Consider the following 23057-nt stretch of genomic DNA (forward strand, 5'->3'; position numbering starts at 1 on the left):
TTTGATTTTCATACAGATTCTCGACATCAGAAGTTTCAGTTTCAGTTTACATCAGAAGTTTCATGTAATTAGTGCGACCGAGCCTCATGCCTGTTTCAAAGACAAATTAACTTTGGAACAATTTTATTTCAAAGTATTGATATGGTGTACAAGTCAAGGTGGAAATTTAAAGGTAAATATTTTGGCTTCAAACTTTGACTTATACACTGTGAAATATGGTATTTGATAATATTTCCTCATGTGCATGGATGAGCTCTATCTGACTCAAGAAGTCTGTGGACCAATGAAAGGCAAAGCGCTGCTCGACCTGGTACTGGCAATGGGGGATGACTTAATCAGTGACCTAAGAATCGAAGGGAAGCTGGGAGACAGTGACCATGAGCTGATCACCTTCATCATCTGCTGTAAAGCTGGCAAGTCAGTCAGCAAAGCAGAAGTCCTCGACTTCAGGAAAGCTGACTTTGACAAGCTCAGGAGGCTTGTTGGTGAGGCCCTAAGGGACCACAACACAAAGGGGAGGGGAGTTCAGGAAGAGTGGTTGCTCCTCAAGGGAGCGATCCTGGAAGCTCAAGCAATGTCTACCCCATCTTGGAGGAAAGGCAGAAAAAAGGCACAGCAGCCCCCTTGGCTCTGCAGGGAACTAGTAGACCTCCTGTGTCTAAAAAGAAAGACCTATAAAGGATGGAAGACTGGATCCACCTCAAAGGAGGAGTACTCTGCGCTGGTTTGGACCTGTAGGGAGCAAACCAGGAAAGCCAAGGCTGTGACTGAACTCCAACTGGCTACATATATCAAGGACAATAAAAAGTCCTTTTTAGGTATGTGGGGAGCTGGAGGAAAAGCAAAGGTAACATTGGACCCCTGCTAAACCAGATGGGTCAACTGACAACCGACACCCAGGAAAAAGCCAACCTGCTTAATGGGTATTTTGCATCGTTTTTTTACCAGCCCCAAGGGACGGCCCTGTTCAATACCATATGGGACAGCCAGGGCAAAGGAGAATTGTTACCCTTCATCAGTGTTGACCATGTGAAGGAACACCTTAAGAGGCTGGACACCTTCAAGTCAGCTGGCCTAGATAGCTTACACCTCAGGGTACTTAAGGAGCTGGCAAGTATCATAGCTCAGCCCCTGGCATGGATCTTTGAGAACTCGTGGCACTCAGGCAAAGTGCCTGGAGATTGGAAGAAGGTCAATCTGGTGCCTGTCTTCAAGAAAGGGAGGAAAGTAGATCTGGGGGACTATAGACCCATCAGCCTAACCTCTATCCCGGGCAACATCTTGGAGAAAATCATCAAAGAAACTATTCTTGACAAACTGGCTGAAGGCAACATCCTGAGGGATAGCCAGCATGGGTTTGTTGTGGGTAGGTCTTGCCTGACCAATCTCATCTCCTTCTACGACCAGATGACATATCACCTGAGATTGACATCATATATCTTGATATTAAAAAAGCTTTCGTTCTGGTGTCCCATGATCATCTCATAGAAAAACTGGCCAACTGTGGCCTTGGCTACATCACAGTCTGCTGGCTGGGGAATTGGCTCCAAGGTCAGACCCGGAGAGTGGTAGTTGATGGAAATCAAACATCGTGGTGCGCTGTGACCAGTGGGGTTCCCCAAGGCTCCGTCCTTGGGCCTATTCTTTTCAACATCTTCATTAATGATGTGGACATTGGTGTCAGAAGCGGACTGGCCAAGTTTGCTGATGATAGCAAACTTTGGGGTAAAGCGTCCACACCTGAGGACAGGATAGTGATCCAGGCTGACCTCAAGAGGCTTGGAAAATGGGCAGATGAAAACCTGATGGCGTTCAACACCAAAAAATGCAAGGTACTCCACCTTGGGAAGACAAACCCGTAGCATGCTTATAGGCTCGGCAGTGCTATGCTTGCTAGCACCACGGCCGAAAGGGACTTGGGGGTCATGATTGACCACAGGATGAATATGAGTCACCAATGTGATGTTGCAGTCAGCGAAACGAGCAAAACTCTGGCTTGCATCCATAGATGCTTCTCTAGCAAATCCCAGGATGTCATCCTTCCACTGTACTCGGCCTTGGTGAGGCCGCAGCTGGAGTAGTGTATCCAATTCTGGGCTCTGCCATTTAAAAAGGATGTGGGGAAGCTTGAGAGAGTCCAAAGGAGAGCCACATGCATGATCAGAGGACAGGAAAACAGGCCTTACCATGAGAGGCTGAGAGCTATGGGACTCTTCAGCCTGGAAAAGTGCAGGCTCAGGGGGGGCCCCAGTGGCTGCCTATAAGTATATAAGGGGTGTACATCAGGATCTGGGGGAATGCCTGTTCACCAGAGCACCCCATGGGATGACAAGGTCAGACAGTCACAAACTTCTCCAAGACTGTTTCAGGCTGGACATAAGGAAGAACTTCTTTACAGTCTGAGCCCCCAAGGCCCGGAATAGACTGCCACCAGAGGTGGCGCAAGCACCTACTCTGGACTCCTTTAAGAGACATTTAGATGTTTATCTTGCTGGGACCCTGTGACCCCAGCTGACTTCCTGCCCCTGGGGCAGAGGGATGGACTTGATGATCTTCCGAGGTCCCTTCCAGCCCTAATGTACATGAATCGATGAATAATGGCATTACTGTTTAGTTGAGCCTAGGAGGATTACAGTTTTCCTGATCAAACTGGAAATAACCTATAGCTGAAAAAAAAATTTTCTCTGGTATCCCAGAAATGCAAAAGACTGCCCAGTACAGTGCATGCTGATAGACAATTTGGCCTAATCAGCTTCTAAAATTTTCCAGCTGTTAATTTCCTGGATCCAAATCAAAGTCTACAGATGCTGCTGGTTCAAGACTCTGAACTAATAATAGATTTTGAGGGCATAATTGTAGTATTAGCAATACTAAGGATGTCTCCATGAATCTCTTAATAATATTGACCCATCTTAAAAACATGTGAGGGTACAAGACAATATACTAGTATACACGTTCTGAATTACTCCGTCTTTTGACTAAAGTTTTACTGAAGTTCAACACCATGGTCACCTTATGCAGGGAGTTCATATTTACACTTATGTTCTGGATGATAGATCTCACCTTTTCTTGCTGACACAACCAGAATAGATCTTGTTTGTTAGATCTGCATTAATAACAAAAAAGGGATTAGGGAGGAAAAATGTCCGGCACACCTACAGCCTAGGGAATGACCTGCTGGGTGGCACGGAAGTGGAAAGGGACCTTGGAGTCCTAGTGGACTCCAAGATGAACATGAGTCGGCAGTGTGACGAAGCCATCAGAAAAGCCAATGGCACTTTATCGTGCATCAGCAGATGCATGACAGATAGATCCAAGGAGGTGATACTTCCCCTCTATCGGGTGCTGGTCAGACTGCAGTTGGAGTACTGTGTGCAATTCTGGGCGCCGCACTTCAAGAGGGATGTGGATAACCTGGAGAGAGTCCAGAGAAGGGCCACTCGTATGGTTAAGGGCTTGCAGACCAAGCCCTATGAGGAGAGACTAAAGAACCTGGACCTTTTCAGCCTCCACAAGAGAAGGTTGAGAGGCGAACTTGTGGCTGCCTATAAGTTCATCACGGGGGCACAGAAGGGAATAGGTGAGGATTTATTCACCAAGACGCCCCCAGGGGTTACAAGAAACAATGGCCACAAGCTAGCAGAGAGCAGATTTAGATTGGACATTAGGAAGAACTTCTTCACAGTTCGAGTGGCCAAGGTCTGGAACGGGCTCCCAAGGGAGGTGGTGCTCTCCCCTACCCTGGGGGTCTTCAAGAGGAGGTTAGATAGGCATCTAGCTGGGGTCATCTAGACCCAGCACTCTTTCCTGCCTATGCAGGGGGTCGGACTCGATGATCTATTGAGGTCCCTTCCGACCCTAACATTTATGAATCTATGATTCCATTGGCTTTCTGGTTAGACCTTAAAAATGCTGATCAACCAAAATGTGAAAGCATGGTATTTGCAGAAATTAAGAGAACTAGCTTAAAGCTGCATGCATTTTCATGATTAAATACTTCATGTGATCAAGATTGAGATTTATAATAGTATATACTAATGTGAAGATGTGATTTAGTAATCCTCTATAAATTCTATATGATGTACTTTACTTTTCCCATGTCATTCTCATCTCAATCATGGGTTTACTGGATGTACATCAGCTTAGTTTTGTGCTTGTTTTGATTCTGTCATCTTTCACCATCTCATCTTCCCTATGTTCCATTTCAGTAGTTTCCTTTGATACTTTACTTTGAACTCTGAAGTGGAAGAAAAAACAATTTCAAGAATTGATATGACACCATACTCTTATAATGTGAATTTCCCTTTTTACTTAATAATTTATTTTTTATTATTACAGGCAACCCCCATTTAATGTAGTTTTGCTTACCGTGGTTTTGCTATCGTGCTCATTAAAAATACCTACGTGGCTTCACTTAACACTCAGCGTGGGAGGTAGGGAGAAATAGTGGTGGCAGCAGCGGACATAGCAGTGTCGAATGAAGTGGTGAGTGGCAGCTGGTGGGGCCCAGGACAGGGTGGCAGGAACCCAGGATCCGCTCTGGCACATGGTGCTGGAGCAAGTGGGGAGAAGCGGTGGTGCGAAGGGGTGGCCAGGGGGCCGGGCAATGTAAGCATGGAGCCTGAGCCAGTGGGGCCCAGGGCGGAGCGGCAGGAGCCCGGGGTCCGTTCCGGCACATGATGCTGGAGCGGCCAGTGGGTGGGGAGGAGTTGCGGTGAGAAGTGGTGGCGGAGGGCATGAGCATGGGGCCTGGGCTGATACCCAGGGCCAGAGCTGGCAGAGTGGCAGGAGTGTGGGGCCCAAGGTAGGAGTGCAGGGCCTGGGCCAGTGTGAGCCAGTGCTCAAGGACATATGTGCAGTATCCCCCACCCCAGCCCACAGTGGGGCCAAGCCTTGGAGCCCCTTCATCCCTGGGCTGCAGCCCGTGACCCGTTATGGTCACGCACTCACCTGCCAGAGCCCCATTGCTCACCCTTATTCCCTGCTTTCTCGCTGTTAATCCCTGGGTCCGGAGGTCCCTGATTCAGGCCCTTCAGGTGGGGTGGCTGGGGCCATGCATCGGTGTGCTGGTGGCCAGTGGGTGTGGCCTGACAGGGAGGGGCCATCGCGCTGCGGAACAATGAGGCCGGGAGGAGCCAATGCCTTCCCTGGCGGAGCCTGCACAGTGCCTTGCTGGGAGTGGCAGGAGCACAGGAACCAATTCTATTTATTTACATTAAACCCTAATGGAAAATGGGTTTCGCTTAAAGCGGTTTTGCTTAGTGCTCGGTTTTTCTGGAACCAATTAAGAGTGCTAAGTGGGGGTTGCTTGTATTTTATATGTTCTATATTCTTTTTTTTTATAGAAGATAGTATACATTTGGATTCTAGTAAGGCTCAGTTTAGGCCAGGGATGGGCAAAATATGGCATGGGCCAGATCCAGCCCCCAGTAGATTTGATATGACCCATGGGTGGATGGCTACCAACTCACTGGATCTGGCCCATGGGCAGCTGGCAATTCTGGTCACTTTGTGGTACTAGGTTGGCAGGGGGCCTGATGTGGCCCAGCAGCATCAGGCATCAGCTGTAGACCTGGCAGGGCTTCCTCTGCATCATGCTGGTGGTGGCATTAGCTGTGGACACAGTAGGCAGGTTCAGGAGCCCGGATGCAGAACTTGCTGGTGGCATCCACAGCTGACCTGCTGCCCCCCTGACATGGTGGAAACTCCTGTCCAGGGTCCTGACCCAGAACCTGTTAGCAGTGTCAGCTGTGGACCCAGGCAGGAGCTGCTGCTGCATCAGACAAGCAGCAGCATCTGTCCCCCTTCCTCTCCCGTTTCCTCCTGCTCCCCCTCCCCCCCATTCCAGAACCTGGCCAAAGCTGATGCTGCCCACCCAGCACAGCAGCAGCTCCTGCCGGGGTCTACAGCTGAGCATAGGGACTCCTGGCAAACTACAGCTTTTGCCAGGTTTGGGAGGGAGGGAAGCAGGGGGAGGGGGAGGGGGAGGGAGAGGAGAGGGACAGACAGACAGAGATGGATGTGGCCCTTAACAAGGTCTCCAAAACTCATTATGTGGTCCTCCAGCTGAAATAATTGTCCACCCCTGGTTTGGGCTATTCAATAACATATTCAACTGTATTTAGGAATAAATACATATACATTCTTTTAGCTCTATATGTAGCTGTATATTGATATAAGCAACAAAGTACTGTACCTTTAATTATATGAAGGACAATGTTTACATCTTGCATTTAGATAATTTTGGTTCTGTATTCCTGTTTGAAAAGTAAAGATCAGAGTGTGTGGTGTGTGTATCTATCTATCTATCTATCTATCTATCTATCTATCTATCTATCTATCTATCTATCTATCTATCTATCTATCTATCTATCTATCTATCTATCTATCTATCTATCTATCTATCTATCTATCTATCTATCTATCTATCTATATAGTGTGTGTGTTATCTTCTCAATACTCTTGACATGTACTTTCTTATGATCCTCAAAAACTCCAGTAAAGTTTTCCATTTGGAAATGATTTGAAACATCCTGCTGTATATTCACGTGCCTATTCGAAAGAGGAATTGCTGATTGCTTTGCCTTCCTTTCTGAAAGAAAGTACAAACTTGTTTTCCCTGTAGTAGTATTCTTTTTAAAAAAGGACTGTTCCAAATGCTGCAATCTTGTGAAGTGAAGCATAAACAGTTTTCAAATGGTACTGGCCTGCTTACTAAGCGAGAAGGCAGAGGTCTTCCTGTTTAATCCGATTTCAATCAACTCACTCTAATCACTACTGATAGTTGCAAAATTTAGCCTGGATCTGCTTTGGTAATCTAGATTGACAGGAGGTAAAAGTAAAGGGACAGAAGGGCAGAGAAACAAAGGGAAACAAGCAGGGACTGATTTTCAGTTTTTGCTCTCCCTTCTGGGGCTCCTCTCTCTTCTTATCTTCTAAACAAATGTTATTGGTTGTTAGGTTGCCAGGCTTTCACTGTGGAGTCGCATCAACAACAGGTGCACTATGAGTCTCTGAAGCGGCAGGAGCAGTGCAGGCACTATGTAGGGAGAATGCGCAATAGGTAGCAACAGGTATATGCTGTACCTGTTGCCATACATTATTTATTGAAACTGAGATCTGAATTCTTTTTATCCTTCTGAAGAATCCTGCAGTTCTGAAATATTCAGGAATAGCAGCTCTTAAATTATTCCATCAGCAACCAACCGTCTTGTCAAGGTCCTCTGAATGCTAGTTGCTTCCAGTATTTGTCTTAATTCTCTTGTAAGCTTTAGCCTTAAAGCTTTTATTAAAGCTTGGTGAGTAATTGGTCACTGCATTTTCACAGAAGGATGTACGCATTTGTGATGGCAGATATTGGTGAATTTAGGTTATTACTTTTTTGAGAGAAAAGTCAACCCTGGATCTGGTGGATGTACAGAAATACAGATCTCTCTACAACTGAATTTACCTATTTCACAGAGATAGAAATCTTCCTGTCTGACTGGATGGCATGTTAAGAAGAAAAAATGGCTTTTTTTATTATTACTTTGCCATATGCTCAGTGTGGCTGCACTATCCAGGCGAAGGGACTCTATACATTTGGGTAACAAAGACTTTTGGAATACCCTACATCTGACTTTCCATGCTGGTGGGGCTGTTGTTGATCATCTCAGCACTGCATGTTGCCATGCTAAAAACACCCAAGGGTAAAAATGTGTCCTGGGTAAGTACAAATGAGGTCATTAAGATCTCTAAATATGTATTCAGGTAGACTGATAAAATGTAGACACAACTATATATATATTTGTAATTATATATTTTAACGCATTTTCTTTCTTTACCGAAGTTACATCTTTTTTCAACAGAAAATAACCTAACCTAATTCTGTTCTAAGAGGCTGGTGCTGTTTCTATTAAAATCAGTTGGATTCCTCTCAGAAAACTTGCATGACTTTCAGAAGGTATAGAATCCATTCCTAAAAATAAGGGTTTTTTGTAGAATAATAATTTTAGCTAATTGTTTTTTTCAGTTGTATTTCTGGTATATACATATCTAGTTTATAATTCTGGATCACCTTATATGTATTATAGAAACCATTAATTTAAAATGAGTTCTAAGACTTGATTCCATATACTCAAATAATCAGTATGTCATATATTGAAAGTCTAGGATAAAAGATTCTATTTTTCAGTATTTAAATTGTTTAATGTGATACAGTATTCAATATTTACTGAGAAAATAGAAATAATCTTTTCTTTTTACAAATGACATGTTTGCCTAATACAAGGAGTCCATATAGAAAAATATAACAAATATAATTCCAGAGTAAGGTAACAATGACCTTTTCTAACCCCAGTCACAAATGATTATATAATACTGTCAGCGCACAGCCTATCGTGCAGAATAAACAGCACATCACACTACTTGGTTTCATTCACATACCTACTCCTGTCAACTACTCTTCATTAGATGGTTGTTCTATAGAACATGAATAGTTAATATCAGTCCTACATTACTAAGTATTATGCTATTTAGAAATTAATAACATACAAAGATTATTCCTATTCTGCATTTAAATATAGCTCGTATACTTCATGTTTACTTCCCTGTTAAACATGCGCTTATAAAAAAACAAAAACCCAAAACTAAATACATAAGTTTATCTTTTATTCAGATACCTTATAACTGTGTTTGCAAGTCAGTCTGTCCCTCAGTGTTTTACGTGTTCAGAACACTTGCTTTTGCAAAAAAAAAAGAGCTCTCCAACTTAATCATTTGTCATATTTCTCTCCACTATCAGTCCCACAGCTTTTCATCTTCTCAGAATACAAAAAGAGAAAAATTATAAGAGATTATTTACCTATAGTTTTAGTTCTAATTTTACTGGACAATTTTGAGATTTAATTTTCCTACAACTTGACACTAAACATTGTAAGCAATCATTGTAAAAATATGAGAGCTTCATTACTCTTTTCAGTTTTATGATGGATGAACAGGTGTTTATCTTTTGGTATAAATCTAATCTGGAATGTAAAATATAGCAGCCTATATACTCATGATTAGAAGTGAAATCTGAGGAAAGATATGTAGTACCTGTTTAATTTTCTTTTAGAAAGTAAATATCTTTTAAAATGCTATTTAAAAGTGTGTGTGTGTGTGTGCGCACGCGTGCGTGCACACGTGTATGTGAAAGTGAGAAGGGCACAAAGGAGTAAAGCAAAAGATCCATAGTTATGAAAAGGTTTAATTGTTTAATCAGTTTACATAGCTCTGTCATTTGTTACCTCTTTTCTTTGTATCATGCACATTCCCTCTGCCCCGTAGATAAGAATAAAACTGTTACAGGGGTAAAATTAGTACACATAAGTTTGATAGGCAAAGAGGCAGAGGTGTCTCTGGATGTGTTATTTGGTATCAAAATAATTTTAAAACCAGTATTTTGAATTATGATAAATATGCAACTACAGCTACACTACAGTTAATACAAACCAATAATAAGGATTTTTCAGAGCAATTTTTGTAATATTTCTTTTTGCCTAAATCTTGTAATATCTTCAGTGTAAGAAGAAGACTCCTTGTCACATCAGACACTTGGGCAAAGTTTCTGTTGGCCTAATCCATGATAGGTATTTCATAGATGTTTCAACTTGTACAAAGTTTGAAATTTGGCTCAATAGGTAGTTTGGCTGTGTCTAATATTTTTTATATTTTGCATATTCAATCAGTAAATGCTTTAAGGCCCAGACATTTTAGATTTGAACCATGAATGAAGCATATGTAGAATTTTTGCCCTAGTCCAGACAAATCACCCAAAATTGTGCTGAAGCTTCAATCTACAGATTGTCCTGTATGCTGAAAAAAGGATTGTATGAATATGCAGTTTCTTGAATCAAGACCCTAACTGTGGGCTGTCCTATCACCATATATCTTGTTTCTGCTGTTTTCTCTCTGTACCTCTAGACCTTAAGCTCTTCAATGCAAAGATCTTTTTATGTTTTTACAGTGTCATATTTATTGATATCACTATAAAAATGATTACTATGTCTACATTTAATCTTTCCACTTTAAACCTTCAAATTGCTGAATCAGCTGCCAGTCCGAATAGCAAAACTTGCCTTCCTACATATGAACAAAAGTTAATTTCTGGGGACCAGTGTCAAAATGGAAGTCAGTTCTTTGTAGGTTTGGAAAGCTGAGAATTCAGTGTCTTTCCAGTAATGTTATAGCACATGTTTCTTGCTTAGTGGGCTTTGATACCGTTCCATAGAATTGCACAATTCTTATATACTTGTTTTCTTTATTACTCATCTGAATTCCAACTGTATTTTAGTGGATCATGCTTTAGGAAAAATTGAAATCTGCTGTGCTGTGTGGCCTCTGAAAATTGGAAACCCCACTCTAACAGTACAAAGAATGGGTCCATTACTAACTCTAGGGGCTTATAAAAATGGTGCTGGTATTGTAAACTGTGAAGCTGTTACATAAAATTGCAGCTGCCACAGGCAATACGAATGGAAAGCTTCACTGTCATCTAGATTATTAATGATTTCCTTAAGATGTTCATCACTAAGTTAAAGTATGCTTATGTTTAATTATTTCTGAAGAGCCATGCACTTGATTTTATTCCAGTGGACTTGCAGTTTGTATTTAGTGAAGTCTGTCTAACTTCCTTATTATTACTGTTCATTGCTTTCCATATATGAATATGATGGCTTTACAATCTGTGATAAATTTGTGGGTGGTGGGGGAGAAAGCAGAAGTAGGCACTTGCGAAGTCAGAGCATCCACAAAAAGGCAGTTCTGTTACCTCCATCAAAATAGGTTCTATAAGCAAGAAAACCTTAAAATGTTGCTAATATTTTTTGTATTTGCATTCCTGTGCTAATTCCAAAGGCAGTTAGATGACAATTATGGAACAAGATGTAGCAGAGGTTTTGGGGGGAGTTTTTTTGTACTTGAACTTTCTTAAAGAAATATATGATGTGTTTTACTTGAAGTCTATGTGTAGTGGTGTGACTGTATATTAATATTTTTTAAGTTTAAAGATACTGTTGAATTCTGAGTTCTGAAATTTTCTCAAAATATTATTAAAACCTAGTTTTAGAACCAAATAGTTTCAAAGCATTGGTGGTTCCATATTTGCCGTCTCCTCTTTCTGCAACTCCTCTAGCCTTCTGAGTTGCATGGATTCCAGAAAGTTGCAAATCTTGGTTCTGTGCCAGACCAACCTACTAAGCAGAAAGGTCAGTCTGCCACAGAAACCCAAAAATAAAATCCCAGTACCCTAGCTGAAAGCTGTGGGCATTCTCCTGCTACCCAGAAGTTGGGAACAACACCACCTAACAAATGTTAGTTAAAAGAAAAAGAAAAAAAAGCCCACTTCCAGCACAAGTAACCTTTTTTTTTTGGATTGGTGAAGGGAGGTGGAAATATCTGCTGCATGCTTATTTCCATAAATGCAATATGTCCTCACAGGACTGTTCAAGAATGCACATTAGTGTGTTTCTACTTTGATTAACATTTAAGTGTAATTCTCAACAGTGGACATTATAAAGACAAATGTTCTTCAGTAAAAATGGCACTTCTTACCTTCATCCTTTTTATTATTAGTGTTTATTATATATTTATCAGAACTCAGATTCAAATGAGTGGCATTTATAGTGGAAAAAGGCCACATTCTAGGGTAATTACATTATAGTTGCTGAAGGTGTGTACTGAAATAGTAAACTGAAATATTTCTACTGCTGGATGTTATTCAGTACTTACATTAGAATGTATGAGGTGTATGTATAATGCTCCACTAGAAAACGGGTAACAAATTTCCTACTTGAAGAACTTTAATGGCATGTAATGTGTGTGTTTGGGAGGGAGGGAGGTCTAATGACAGACTATATAGTAAGATATAGTAAATGCAGCCAGGATATTTGACAGAGCAGGTGGGGTTTTAAGAAGTCTTTGAAAGATGCAAGGAATAATTATTTATTTAGAAATTGTTAGAAATGTTTGAAACTGCTTGAATTTGTTAAAGGCAAAGGGAAAAGATGGAGGACATAAGGGAGAAGATGCTAAATACAGATGCAGTAAATAAATAGTTACAGAAAGCTTTGACAACGAAGAGGTTTAAATTTGTTGCTGAAGGAAAGGACGAGCAAATATAGAGATATAAGAAAAAAGGAGAGAGCAACCATGTCAGAATAGCAAGAAAAGAAGTTTATTTTATTCATATCATATTTGGATCAATTTGAGGACAGCATGATATATAAACAAACAGGATGATGCAACCAAGATAAGAAACTAACTGAGAGTGGACAAAGAGAAAATTGGAAAAGATGACTTTTGGAGATATTGTGGAAATAGCAGACATATGATTTGCTAGGGTCTTGGATCTGAGGGAAGAAGAGAGAAAATGAAACTTTCTCATTGTTACAAGTCTCTCTGGGGAACCTTAAACATGATGTGCTCTTGCCCTGATGAGAGGAATGCTATCTGCTTACTATGTAATGTTGTTACATTGGGATGAGACTGAACTGGGCTGAAGAGAAGGCCACTTATGGGCAAAGGGGTAGGGAAATAAAACAAAATATGAGAGTAAATCAGAAATGTCAACCACTCCAGAAAATTAGTAAGGTAGCTAGAGCTTTGCAAGGGATCCCAAACAGGTTCTTGCACATGGTATATTAGTTATTAAACTATATGTAAAAGTTGTTAGGAAGGACAGGGGATAAGCAGGGATCTGTTGATAAGTCCAGGTCGAGACTTTGTCTTAACTTCAGCAGTATCTGTGTGGACTTTGTCTTAATATGAAGATGTGGCAGTCCAATCATTGTAATGATGTGCATGAGCTTGTAACGCATGGCCCTGGAGCCTATAATTAATTTAATTTTGGCTTCTTTGGAGGGTTGAAAAACCACAGAACAGATGGTGCTTCAACAAAGTCAGAGTCTTTGGTGTTTAAGGCTTAGCATAGTTAAAGTGCTCATAGATATTTTTGGCTACATTAGGACTTCTTTACTTTTGCATGGTATGATGTATATTATTACAGCACTCAACTAGTCAAATGATTGATATTTAATTTGTAAAAATTGAATTAAAAGTTAGCCACCTGTACCTTCTCTTTATTAGCTACCCTCACAGTTTTCATCAACTTTTTGGTGGTAGTTGAGAGAACCTTCTTAGCTATGAATCGATCTTTGGTGACAAAAGTTCTCTCTCAAATACTCAGATTAAGAACTCCTTTCGGCATTCCAGTTTGATTTAATTTCTCTTACATTTTTAGAGAGAGACAGACAGAAAGAAGCCTAGGTTCCCTCTGTTTTTCAATTGCAAGTGTGTGGGAGCATTAGTAAAGCCAAGACTTTTGATTCTCATTGGCTGCATCCAGCAGGATGGAACCATGGGTGGCATGTCCAGGGGGCACTGGGAGAAGGAGGGGGCTGGCTCCCCACTGCTGTGTGCACTCCTGGGGAGCGAGGCATGGGAGAGCATGTGTGCCCCAGATTTGTGAATGGGGTGGGGTAGATGTGGGCTGCTCACTGCAGGCTTGGGGCTCCCTGCCCTGCTGCCCTCCCGCCTGCTGGGTCGCAGAGGCCCCCAGGGGGAGGACAGCAGGGCAGGGAGGCCTGAGCCTGTAGTGAGAAACCCACATCCTCTGCACTCCATGGGTTCTGCTCCATTTGTGCCGCCCATGGGAGGAAGGGTCATTGATCTTGTGTACATCATTTTGGGGTCACAAAAAATTTCCAGTGTTTATATGGGATTTTGCTGAGGAGAAGGCTGGGAAGCATTGGTCTAAATCATTCAATCTTGCCAGTGTCAGAAACAGGATACTGAGCTGAATGGGCCATTGTTCTGATCCGATATGGCACTCCCTGTGTTTTTATAAGTTACATCATGTATGTTCTACTTTTAATGGGAACTACATGCCCAAATATGGAGATAGGACTGGACCATTTTGGCATTCATTGGTTCAAGGAATTTTTAAAATGATTTGTTCTGGGGTGGAGCCCAGAGTGAATCCTGACCCAGCTGAAATTACTAGGAGTTTTGCCATTGACTTTAGTGTCATCTGCCATCCTCAGTTGTTTGGCAATGTTATCAAACTATATTTTGGATCAGTATTTTAAGTTACCAGTCCTTATGTAAGCCCCTAATCTTTCAAAGTCTGTGTAGAATCCATTTTCTAGTGGGCTCAGTGGAGCCAGCAGTAACATAATTATGGGTGGGTAAGCAGAGTACCAGCCCTGGACACCAAATTTGAAGAGGTGAATATTGTGGAGGTGGCTGAGCCAGTGTAGCAGGGGGAGACCATTTCACAGCTGCAGCAGCCCAAGACAGTGCTTGGACTGCTGTTGCTGTGTCAGTGGTGAAAGTGTGATGAAACCACCATTACAAGTAATACTATCCCCCTTCCACCTTTCCTTCCCAATTTCCACATTATTTGGTGCTTGACACACAATACTGCAGGGTGCCAAAACAGCTAGCTATTTTTCTGCATGGGGAGGCAGCAGCTATTGAAGGTACTTTTTAAGCTAGTACCCTCCCTCCCCCCCTTCCCGGACTTACCCCTTCGGGTGCTGAAATAGCTACTTACATCTCAAGAGTTGATGCTTGTGGAACAAATTGCTCAAAGTTTAAGACCAAGGCTTAAAAAAACCCACTTAATTAAACATTTTAATCTGATCCAGGTATGGCAAAAAGCTAACATTTTCTATTTTAAAGCATCTCAGTCTTGGTTGTAGCTACTAAATGCATCAAAATGGTCTCCTTACCAGCCCAAATAACAAATGAGGTTAAAGGCAAGTGATCCATAAGCATTGATTTCTTGTAATGATGAAGATAAGATAACCTTCTCAATGTATTTTTTTTTACTGTATAGTAATATATGGCAAACATGAAAGATTTGTCACAGGCATTTAATTGCTGCTTATAAACTCTAGACATTTTTATAACAATGGCATAAATAGAGGGGAAAGTAGGAGGAACATTTGTTCTCTTGTTAAGATGAAGTAATTGGTTTATTTTACAATTTATAGTATTAAAAAAGAACAGAAGGGTATGAATGTGTTCCTTGTTAAATATTTACCATTCAAGCCCAGTTGATAAGGATTTCAACTATCTTTAACCTAACAAAGGGAATTTTAAAGGCCATACGTTTGTTTAAGAGGGTTTTAGGTAGGTGAGCATTTAATTTTAAAGGTTTTTTTTTACCTTTGGAGCTAACTTTTGGTTAAGATAATGGAGAGTCGAAGCAAATTAAATCTGCATTTATCAGGATTACTTTACGCTGGCTATTTTACATCTGAACATGAGCATTTTGGTGGGAGAATACTTCTAAGAGAGTCCTTGGGAAGAGTTCTTGCTTTTCTGTTTTCTGTTCCCATCCCCATTTTCACATTATTTTGCTTAAACCACAGAAACTTTGGAGACAAGCAAATTTACAGGGGACTGAACTTTGAAGAACAGAGCTATATTGAAACCTGTCTATTTAATACATTAATGGAAATTCTGGGATGCATTGTGCATTTCTAGAGGGAGAAACGGGGTCATAGGGTTTAAATGGTTTAGTTTCCCATTGATGAATGCCGAATTTACACACATCATTTCATAAACATTTGCATGAGTTACTCACCCAAATCAGCTCTGCATTGATTTGAGAATTACATTCTTTAGAATACAGAGTGGGTTGCAGAGTAAAGTAACTCCCAGGGAAGTGGGGCTGATGGTATACGGGAACAATAAGAAACTTCTAAAAAAAGCAGACTGAAAATTTCTAACTCCTTCTCCTTTATTAGTGTTGGATGACTTCAAATGGGGAATGTACTGGATATGAGCTAAAATATCAATGAGGTAAAGCTTGTATCTTCTTGGAATATAGCGGCTCCAGAATACATTGCATTTTTGGTTTGGATGTATTCTTTCAAATGTTTCTTTTCCTCATACTAAATTTGAACATGAAGTGTATGCATGATCGGTTTGTATTTGTGCTCATTTTGATATTTTAGATAACCAAACAATCCTGCTATTCAGGAAAAGTGGGGTCATAGTAAAAAAGTAATATATATTGTAAGGGAGGTTTGTGCTAAATCCTCAGTAAATAGCTGCAAATTCAAGCCATAAGACTTCTAGTTGAATTTATGTTGGAAATTTGGGTGAGTTTAATCATTCTTTTATTTTTAGATACTTCTGTTGTGTTCATCAAGAGAGATTTCTACCTGTAATCACTATCAGTCTACTTTAATAGTATCAGAAAAGTATTATTAATCACAGTGAAACCTGTGCTGAATACCTCCTTCTGTAGCTAGTCTCATTTTTAAAAAATTATTTGGAAATGCATGGTTTCCAGTGTAATTTTATTTAATCTTTAAACTTCTTAGGATTTTTAAAGATATGACATGGACTCTCATGGAGAAAAGAAAGCCTACAAAAGTGCAGCAATACTGTTATTTGCTGTGATGAAATAAGACTATTACTATGCTTACATGATAATCATAAATATTCTTAAACAAATACCATAATTTTTTATTAGCTGTTTAAAAGATCTTTAGCAAAATTCCTATATGTAACATAACATATTTTATTTATGCATTTATTAAGACATTATTAACATTTGATTAGATCTTACTAAAGTCCTCAGATATCCTCCAATACGAGATGCAAATCAAGTATTTCCATGTAACCACACATTAGATGTCTTTTCAAATTCAAGTCTATTTGTATCACTTTTCATTTCCTAATACTGTATCTAGGCCATGACATATAAGGTATATCTTCAATGATACAGTTACCAAATATCTTTACTCCCATATGAGGGAACTCACAAAAATAGAAAATAGAAAGGATTATTGACTCTGAACCCCGAAAAAGTATGCGAACTATGATGTATGTCAAATTTGTCTATCTGTCAGAAAAAGTCTTTCTCTTATCTACATGAGTAAAAACCAAAATGTCTAGGTTCTGTATGCAAAAGACAGAGATTTAAAATAGTTATTCCCAAAATGAATTGGAAGAGAAAATGTAATTATAAAAAGCCTCAAGTTTCAGGAATTAAAAAATGCAGAGTTTGAGTCAAATCATACAGATTCTTCAGGAGTTGACTTTAGCTCCGTTGGTAAAGCTTTTTATTTCTTTTACTTCATAAATCCCTTTCACCAGGGTTTTAGAAAATGTAAATATGCCTGATTTTCTGGGAAATTCAATACGAGTTTCATCTTCAGCCCAGATGCTGTCTCTTCACTTCAGCAAATCCAAGGGCAATCTTCATAGCAAATTCCAGTCTGTATTTTGATAATACCATATTTTCTCACATACAATGCAACAAATAAACCAAGCACCTTGTTTTTATAAGGTAGAACGTAGAAAAAAGATTTTTTTCCAGAGTCATGGCCAGCTCTGTGACATACAATAAGTTCTGGGAATGCAGAGCATCCTGAAAGTGTGTCATGAGCCAGTTGCTGGTGCCAGCTGCCTCACCCAGACTGTCTGCTACGATGCCACCCTTCCTGGACACTCTTGTTCCAAGAGGACTTGCTCTGTGTCACACAGGCCTCAGATTCTTGCAAAGGATAATAGCAAAACTGTTAGCTCTTTACTGTAAGTAGTTCCTGTAAATAAAATTCCATAAATAACCTTTGGTAGGTAAAAGCCTACTACCTCAGATACTGTTAATAGACTCAGATACTGTTAATAGACTTGCAGAAAGCAGGAGTGCTAAACAGGAGGGAATTTACATGCAAAGGAAAGGGGGAGGAGCAGTGATCAGAGGCAGGAGGTTGTTTGAATAGGTCAAGAGACATAAAAAAAGGCACAAAGCCCATTGAGAGACATAGGGGTTATAAAAGCTGGTCCAGGTAATGGGATAAGAGTCCATAGTGTCTGCTGAGGCCATGCTTGACAGAATCCAGTCTGAATTTTCCCACCCTGCCCTGCCTTCTACCTGACTTTAGGCTAACAGAGCTACCTCTCCCCATAAAATAAACCAGTTGAGGCCATGAGAAATTCATTTTATCTAAGCCCTCAATGTTTATAATATTAGGTATTTGATATAATAATTGCAGGTAACATTTTCAGACGGAAGTGTGTTTTTGAATTGGGAGCCTCTTTAAAACAAGAAAGGTAGGTGTCATCATAACCAGCTAATTTAATCAATATTTTATACCCACTGGGAAAAGATTCTGTTGGGTTGTTTGTTGCATTAATAGACAGTAAAATCCAATTTTAGGAATTTAATTTCTTGCTTTGTATCATTGCTAACCACATTTCTCATTCTAAACTGTAGCTAACAAAGGCCTTATCATTACTGACTCTCCCTTGGGCTGACGAAATAATCCTTTTTAAGCAATGGATTCTTATTTTAGGGTAGTTGGAGTTCAACTTCATCCCCAAAGATTCAAGTGTTTTCAGAGCAAGCAAGATAAAAAAAGGCCTCACCAATCCAGGCCCTAAAGCATCAAGGTTACTGGCAGATCAGTGGTGTTTATTTCAGATCATGCGTAAATGGCCACTTGTCAGATCTTTAAAGCTATAAACAGATTTGGATTTTTTTCCCAGGACATAGCCTTTTCCCAGGGCATATCCTGGGATCCCACATATGTACAAGTCCATTGTCCCACTTTAAGTACATGTTAAGTATCCAAGATAAGATCACCCCTCCTTCCCCAGTGGTTAATTCAGGTTAACTACCATTCATTCCAGGGACAAGTTGGATGTGTAAATCGCTATGCCACTCCCAGTTTTTGACTCAGATCGATCAGAACTGACTCAAATGTAATGTCTTTTTTTACCCTAAATTTTTTGGATGAGTTAGATCTTCTGATTAAGAGCATTCTCTTTGTACTGCTCCACCATTACAATCTGGTTTTAGAGAGGAACTTAGCCCTGTTATTCTGAAGTCAGGCTGAAAGTAAGGTGGATGTATATCTTAATTGTCTCTGGGCATTTTATACATGTACTGTTGCAGCACTGGGTGCTTTGAAAAGCGCCTGGTGCTGCAACACATGCAGTTGCATAAGCAGCAAAATGTGCAGCAGCACTGAGAAAATGGCGGCAGCATGCTTTTAAACTAGAGCACCTCGGAGGTTCACCTTTAGTTCAAAAGCACGCTGCTGCCATTTTGTGCATGCTGATGCACATTTCACCACTTACAGAATTGCACACAGCACAGTGCAGTTTGCCTCAGCTTGCATGTGGAGCAGACTCAATGGTGCATCGCTGGAAAAATGGTATGTGTATAAATGCCCTGAGTGCACTTAAAACACTAGCAGAGACATATTCAAGCATTTTTGCATGTATGTTCAATCAGCTTAGAATGTATGAAAAATCTTCCTGGCAAGTTATTCCCTTTCAGGAAAGGGTTATCTCCTAGTTAAAGTTATTAGGTCTAACTTTACTAACTGTAATAGGTCAATGCACATTACACTTGGACCATACAATGGGCACTTAAAATGCAGATGTCATTAACTCATGATAAGTGTCCTCTGAGCATTTCAAAGCTATGCCACTGAAGTTAAGGGTTAACTCTGGGCTGTGCTGTCTAGCTCATGTTAGGGTAACTTCTGTCTGCTCCAAGGAGATAAAACAAACTATTTTTAGTCCTCCAGGACCCCAGGGTTCATTGCTTCCAAGCCCTGCCCCCCACATCCCCACCCAAAGCAGGGATAAAGCCCAGGTGTCCTGGCTCCTAGCCACTTCCCTATTCGCTAGCCCTCTACTGGCAAGTCAGAGTTGTGCAAGCAGGAAATGGTAGAAAGTGTTTTTTTTTTTATAGACTGTTACTTGGAATTCATTTCACAATCAGAAAAAAACCATGGAAGAACATATAAAGGGTCAAGCACTTATACCCATGAGCAAAGCCTTAATGTACAACTGCTCACAATACATTCTAACTTTAACAGTGCTTAACATTCCACAGATTGAGTATGGTCTGAGTGTAATGTGCAACTTCCCACTCAGTCAAGTCCAGTTCACCAGAAGATCCCAGCACAATGCTAATCTTAGCCTTTGCATCTTTAGTGTATCTTAGAGGACACATCAGTGAGTTCAGTGCAACCAGCCAGCGTAGACTAGCAGCAGAATCAGTGGGGTGCAAAACTGAGTTTTACAAAACTTTTCATAACGCCTTGCCTTAGACTCTGATAATTTGGCCTTTCAGATAGGGTCCTCTCTATCAGGTAGGTGATCAATTATTGTTCGTTGCTGGGTTGATAAACTGAAAACAGATTACCCTTCTATTTATAGTTTCACAGTGCTTAGGGTCAGAAGGGACCTAAACAGATCAGTATTTAACTTTTACTTCTGTTTCTATTTTAACTAACTCTACATTTCATTTATTGAACTATACCTTGTAACCAGCAATAACATTTGACTGGATCAGCTATTCCTAGTAACATTTCGTTGATTTACAGGCAATTGATAGAAAATAAGGGCTAATGATATGGAACATAGCTAAAGCATGAATTTAGTTCTCAGAGGCATGTCTATACGTTGCCCTGGCTAGGACAGACATTACACATATACAGGTGTAGGTGATCAGAAATTGGTTCAAACCTGTAATAGAACAGATGTTTATTGCACATAAACCGGTTTGAAAATGGCTGAAACCAGTTTGAGATAAACCTGGTTGATTGTAGTATCAGGCTTAACTAATTTGGGTCAAACTGGTTTATGCAATGTCTGTCCCAGACCCCTTGCTGGTTTAAGATAAATCAGTCATGCTTTCTGGGCTGTGCGGAGTTCTCTGCTTCACAGCTGGGCTGGCCCCTCCCCTCTGCTCCCTGGCTGCAGCTCTGGCAGAGACTTGTAGGCAGGCACAGCAATGTCTGCCTGGTTTCCTCCTGCTTTCCCCCTCCCCCTCTCACTCCCTGCTAAGGAGGGATCCCCCATCCCCTCTGCCTTACACAGACACCTCAGCATTAACTATCAGACCACATGCTGGCTATGGTCCATGCTGGGGCAGGCAGCAGTGTTAGCTTTAGGACTTTTTGGAGCTAATCAACCTCAGCTGGTAATGTCCCTCCATTTCTTCTTAGTTTAAAAAGAGTTTGAACTAATGAGAGAGGCTGTTTCTTTTCTGATAGAGTGATAATGCTGATAGCAGCTGATAAATGCTCTGCGGGTAAACAGATATTAATGCGATTCCAGTTTTAATGAGACAATATCCATCAAAACAATTCTAGGCACATTATGCAAACATTTGGATGGCATGGAGGAAGAAGGAGAATTTCATAGAAGATTGTTAAATATAGTCATAAATGTTACAAGATTCATCAATATTTGTAAATGAAGCAATATGATACAATAGTTGTAAATGATAGTCTACAAACTCAGAGCTCACTTTTACAATATGATACAATAGTCACTTTTACAAAATGATACAATAGTCATAAATGATACAATCACTTTAAATGCATCTGAACATTTTCAGCTTTATAAATCAGCATGTGCTGCTTACAACAGTACTCCAAAAGGAATTTGCTACTGAGAATACATGGATGTGATATTTACCAATCTGAGGAATATTTTACATAGCCTATGTATTGAACTACATACTCTATAATGCATCATGATTTTTATTCTCTTTAAAGGAGGGAGAGCAGTGTATGATGGGAGTCCTTGGTTATAGCACAACATGAATGATAGAGCCTAACCCACAGAGAATGGGAATATGAAGTAACTGAACTTTAACCATTAGACAATATCCAAGCTGATTTTTTTTTCTTTTTTTAATTTACTTTTTCCATACAAGGCAGACACTTTTACCAAGAAAAAAAGTGTTTAGTCAAACACTGAATTTTCCTTTGTATAACCCTATGTCCTAAGTTCAAGACCCATTTAGCACAAATTCTATAAGGTTTCTGTATTTTCCAAATATGAAAAGTATATTGAATAATTAAGGGAACATGAAATTTCATTCTAAGTTGGTCTTGGTTTCTCTGTTTAAGGCAGTGAAAATGTTTGCTGTATATAACAAAATAAGATGCTAAGTATGTGTAAAAAAAAAAAAAAAAAAGTACATTTCATTGGGTTGTTCAAGGTTTTGCACACAAATATGTTCTTTTTTTACTTTGTCACTAAGCAGCTCTAAATTCTTTACTTTTTCCATCTAGCTTGCAAGTGCATGTTCTAGCTTTATTTTCAGTGGTAAATATTCCCTCCTTATGATCTTATTGTAATGGTATATTCTTCATTATTTTTATCCATGTTCTGTCTCCGATACAGTGAAGTATATTGCAATGAAGTCATGAGCACAGCATGACTTTATGATAATGCTTCATTTTCATGCTTTAGAATACTTTTTCTCTGACTTTTCTTTCTTGAACTGACGTGGTAATTGGCTATTTCTGTTGTAATCCCTAAGGCAGTATGGCTGCCAGACTGAATGCTTGTATAAATGAGGAATAACTCTAAAGGCAGTTGAGTTACGTCAGTATAAAACCCATGTCAGAAGAAAATTGGACAATACAATATAAATTTACTGGCAAAAACATTTTGCAAACACTCAGAAGCATTGTGTGTGAAATTGTATTCCAGTTTCTAAATAGTAAGCCATATGTGCGTTATGTTGGTGGTGGCTAGAGAGAAGATATGTATTCCCCTAACCCAAAGCTGGTCCTGCCTCATATCTACTCTGCAACTGTCAATTCAGCATATATAATAGAATAACAGCTGTAGCCCATCTGTGTTAGTGACACAGGTTACTATGAACCCTGAATCCACATAAACCTGCTCCTGCAGACTCTCTTCTAAACCATCTTGGCATTGTTTACCCTTTATATAATAGGAATGGTGTTTTGGTCAAAACTCTTTCAGTGGTCAGAAAGTATGTCCATGCATGTTTGTATGTGTATATATGTGACTGCATTAGGCAATGGTGCCTACTCTCAGCCCTATAAAAAATTTAACTTTATTACTAGAAGGGATTATGTATGATGGTTGTGCATTATAGTAGCCTAAATAAGAGTCTGAACATTCACTAGAACCCTTTTTCAGGCACTTCCTGAAAAGATATTATGCTTGTTTTTGAGCAACAACCAGAATTTGGCCCTTAACATAAGGGGAAAAAAATATTCAAAGTAGCCCAG

The 23057-nt window shown here is 40.0% G+C and overlaps 1 protein-coding gene across 4 annotated transcripts in view; it reads left to right on the forward strand.

The window, feature by feature from the left end:
* The window catches only part of CACNB2 (calcium voltage-gated channel auxiliary subunit beta 2), a 446893-nt gene that overhangs the window by 189421 nt on the left and 234415 nt on the right, over positions 1-23057 (forward strand). The window contains exon 1 of one of the 4 annotated variants that reach the window (XM_019497534.2): positions 7035-7705. The exons of the other annotated variants lie outside the window; for them this stretch is intronic. Coding sequence (XP_019353079.1) covers positions 7625-7705 — 81 coding nt within the window. The 5' untranslated portion in view covers positions 7035-7624. Of the gene's footprint in view, positions 1-7034; positions 7706-23057 lie in introns of those variants that run through there. 4 annotated transcript variants of the gene reach the window in all.

Source organism: Alligator mississippiensis, chromosome 5 (assembly GCF_030867095.1).
Source record: "Alligator mississippiensis isolate rAllMis1 chromosome 5, rAllMis1, whole genome shotgun sequence".
In the NCBI taxonomy this organism is placed as follows: Eukaryota; Metazoa; Chordata; order Crocodylia; family Alligatoridae; genus Alligator; species Alligator mississippiensis.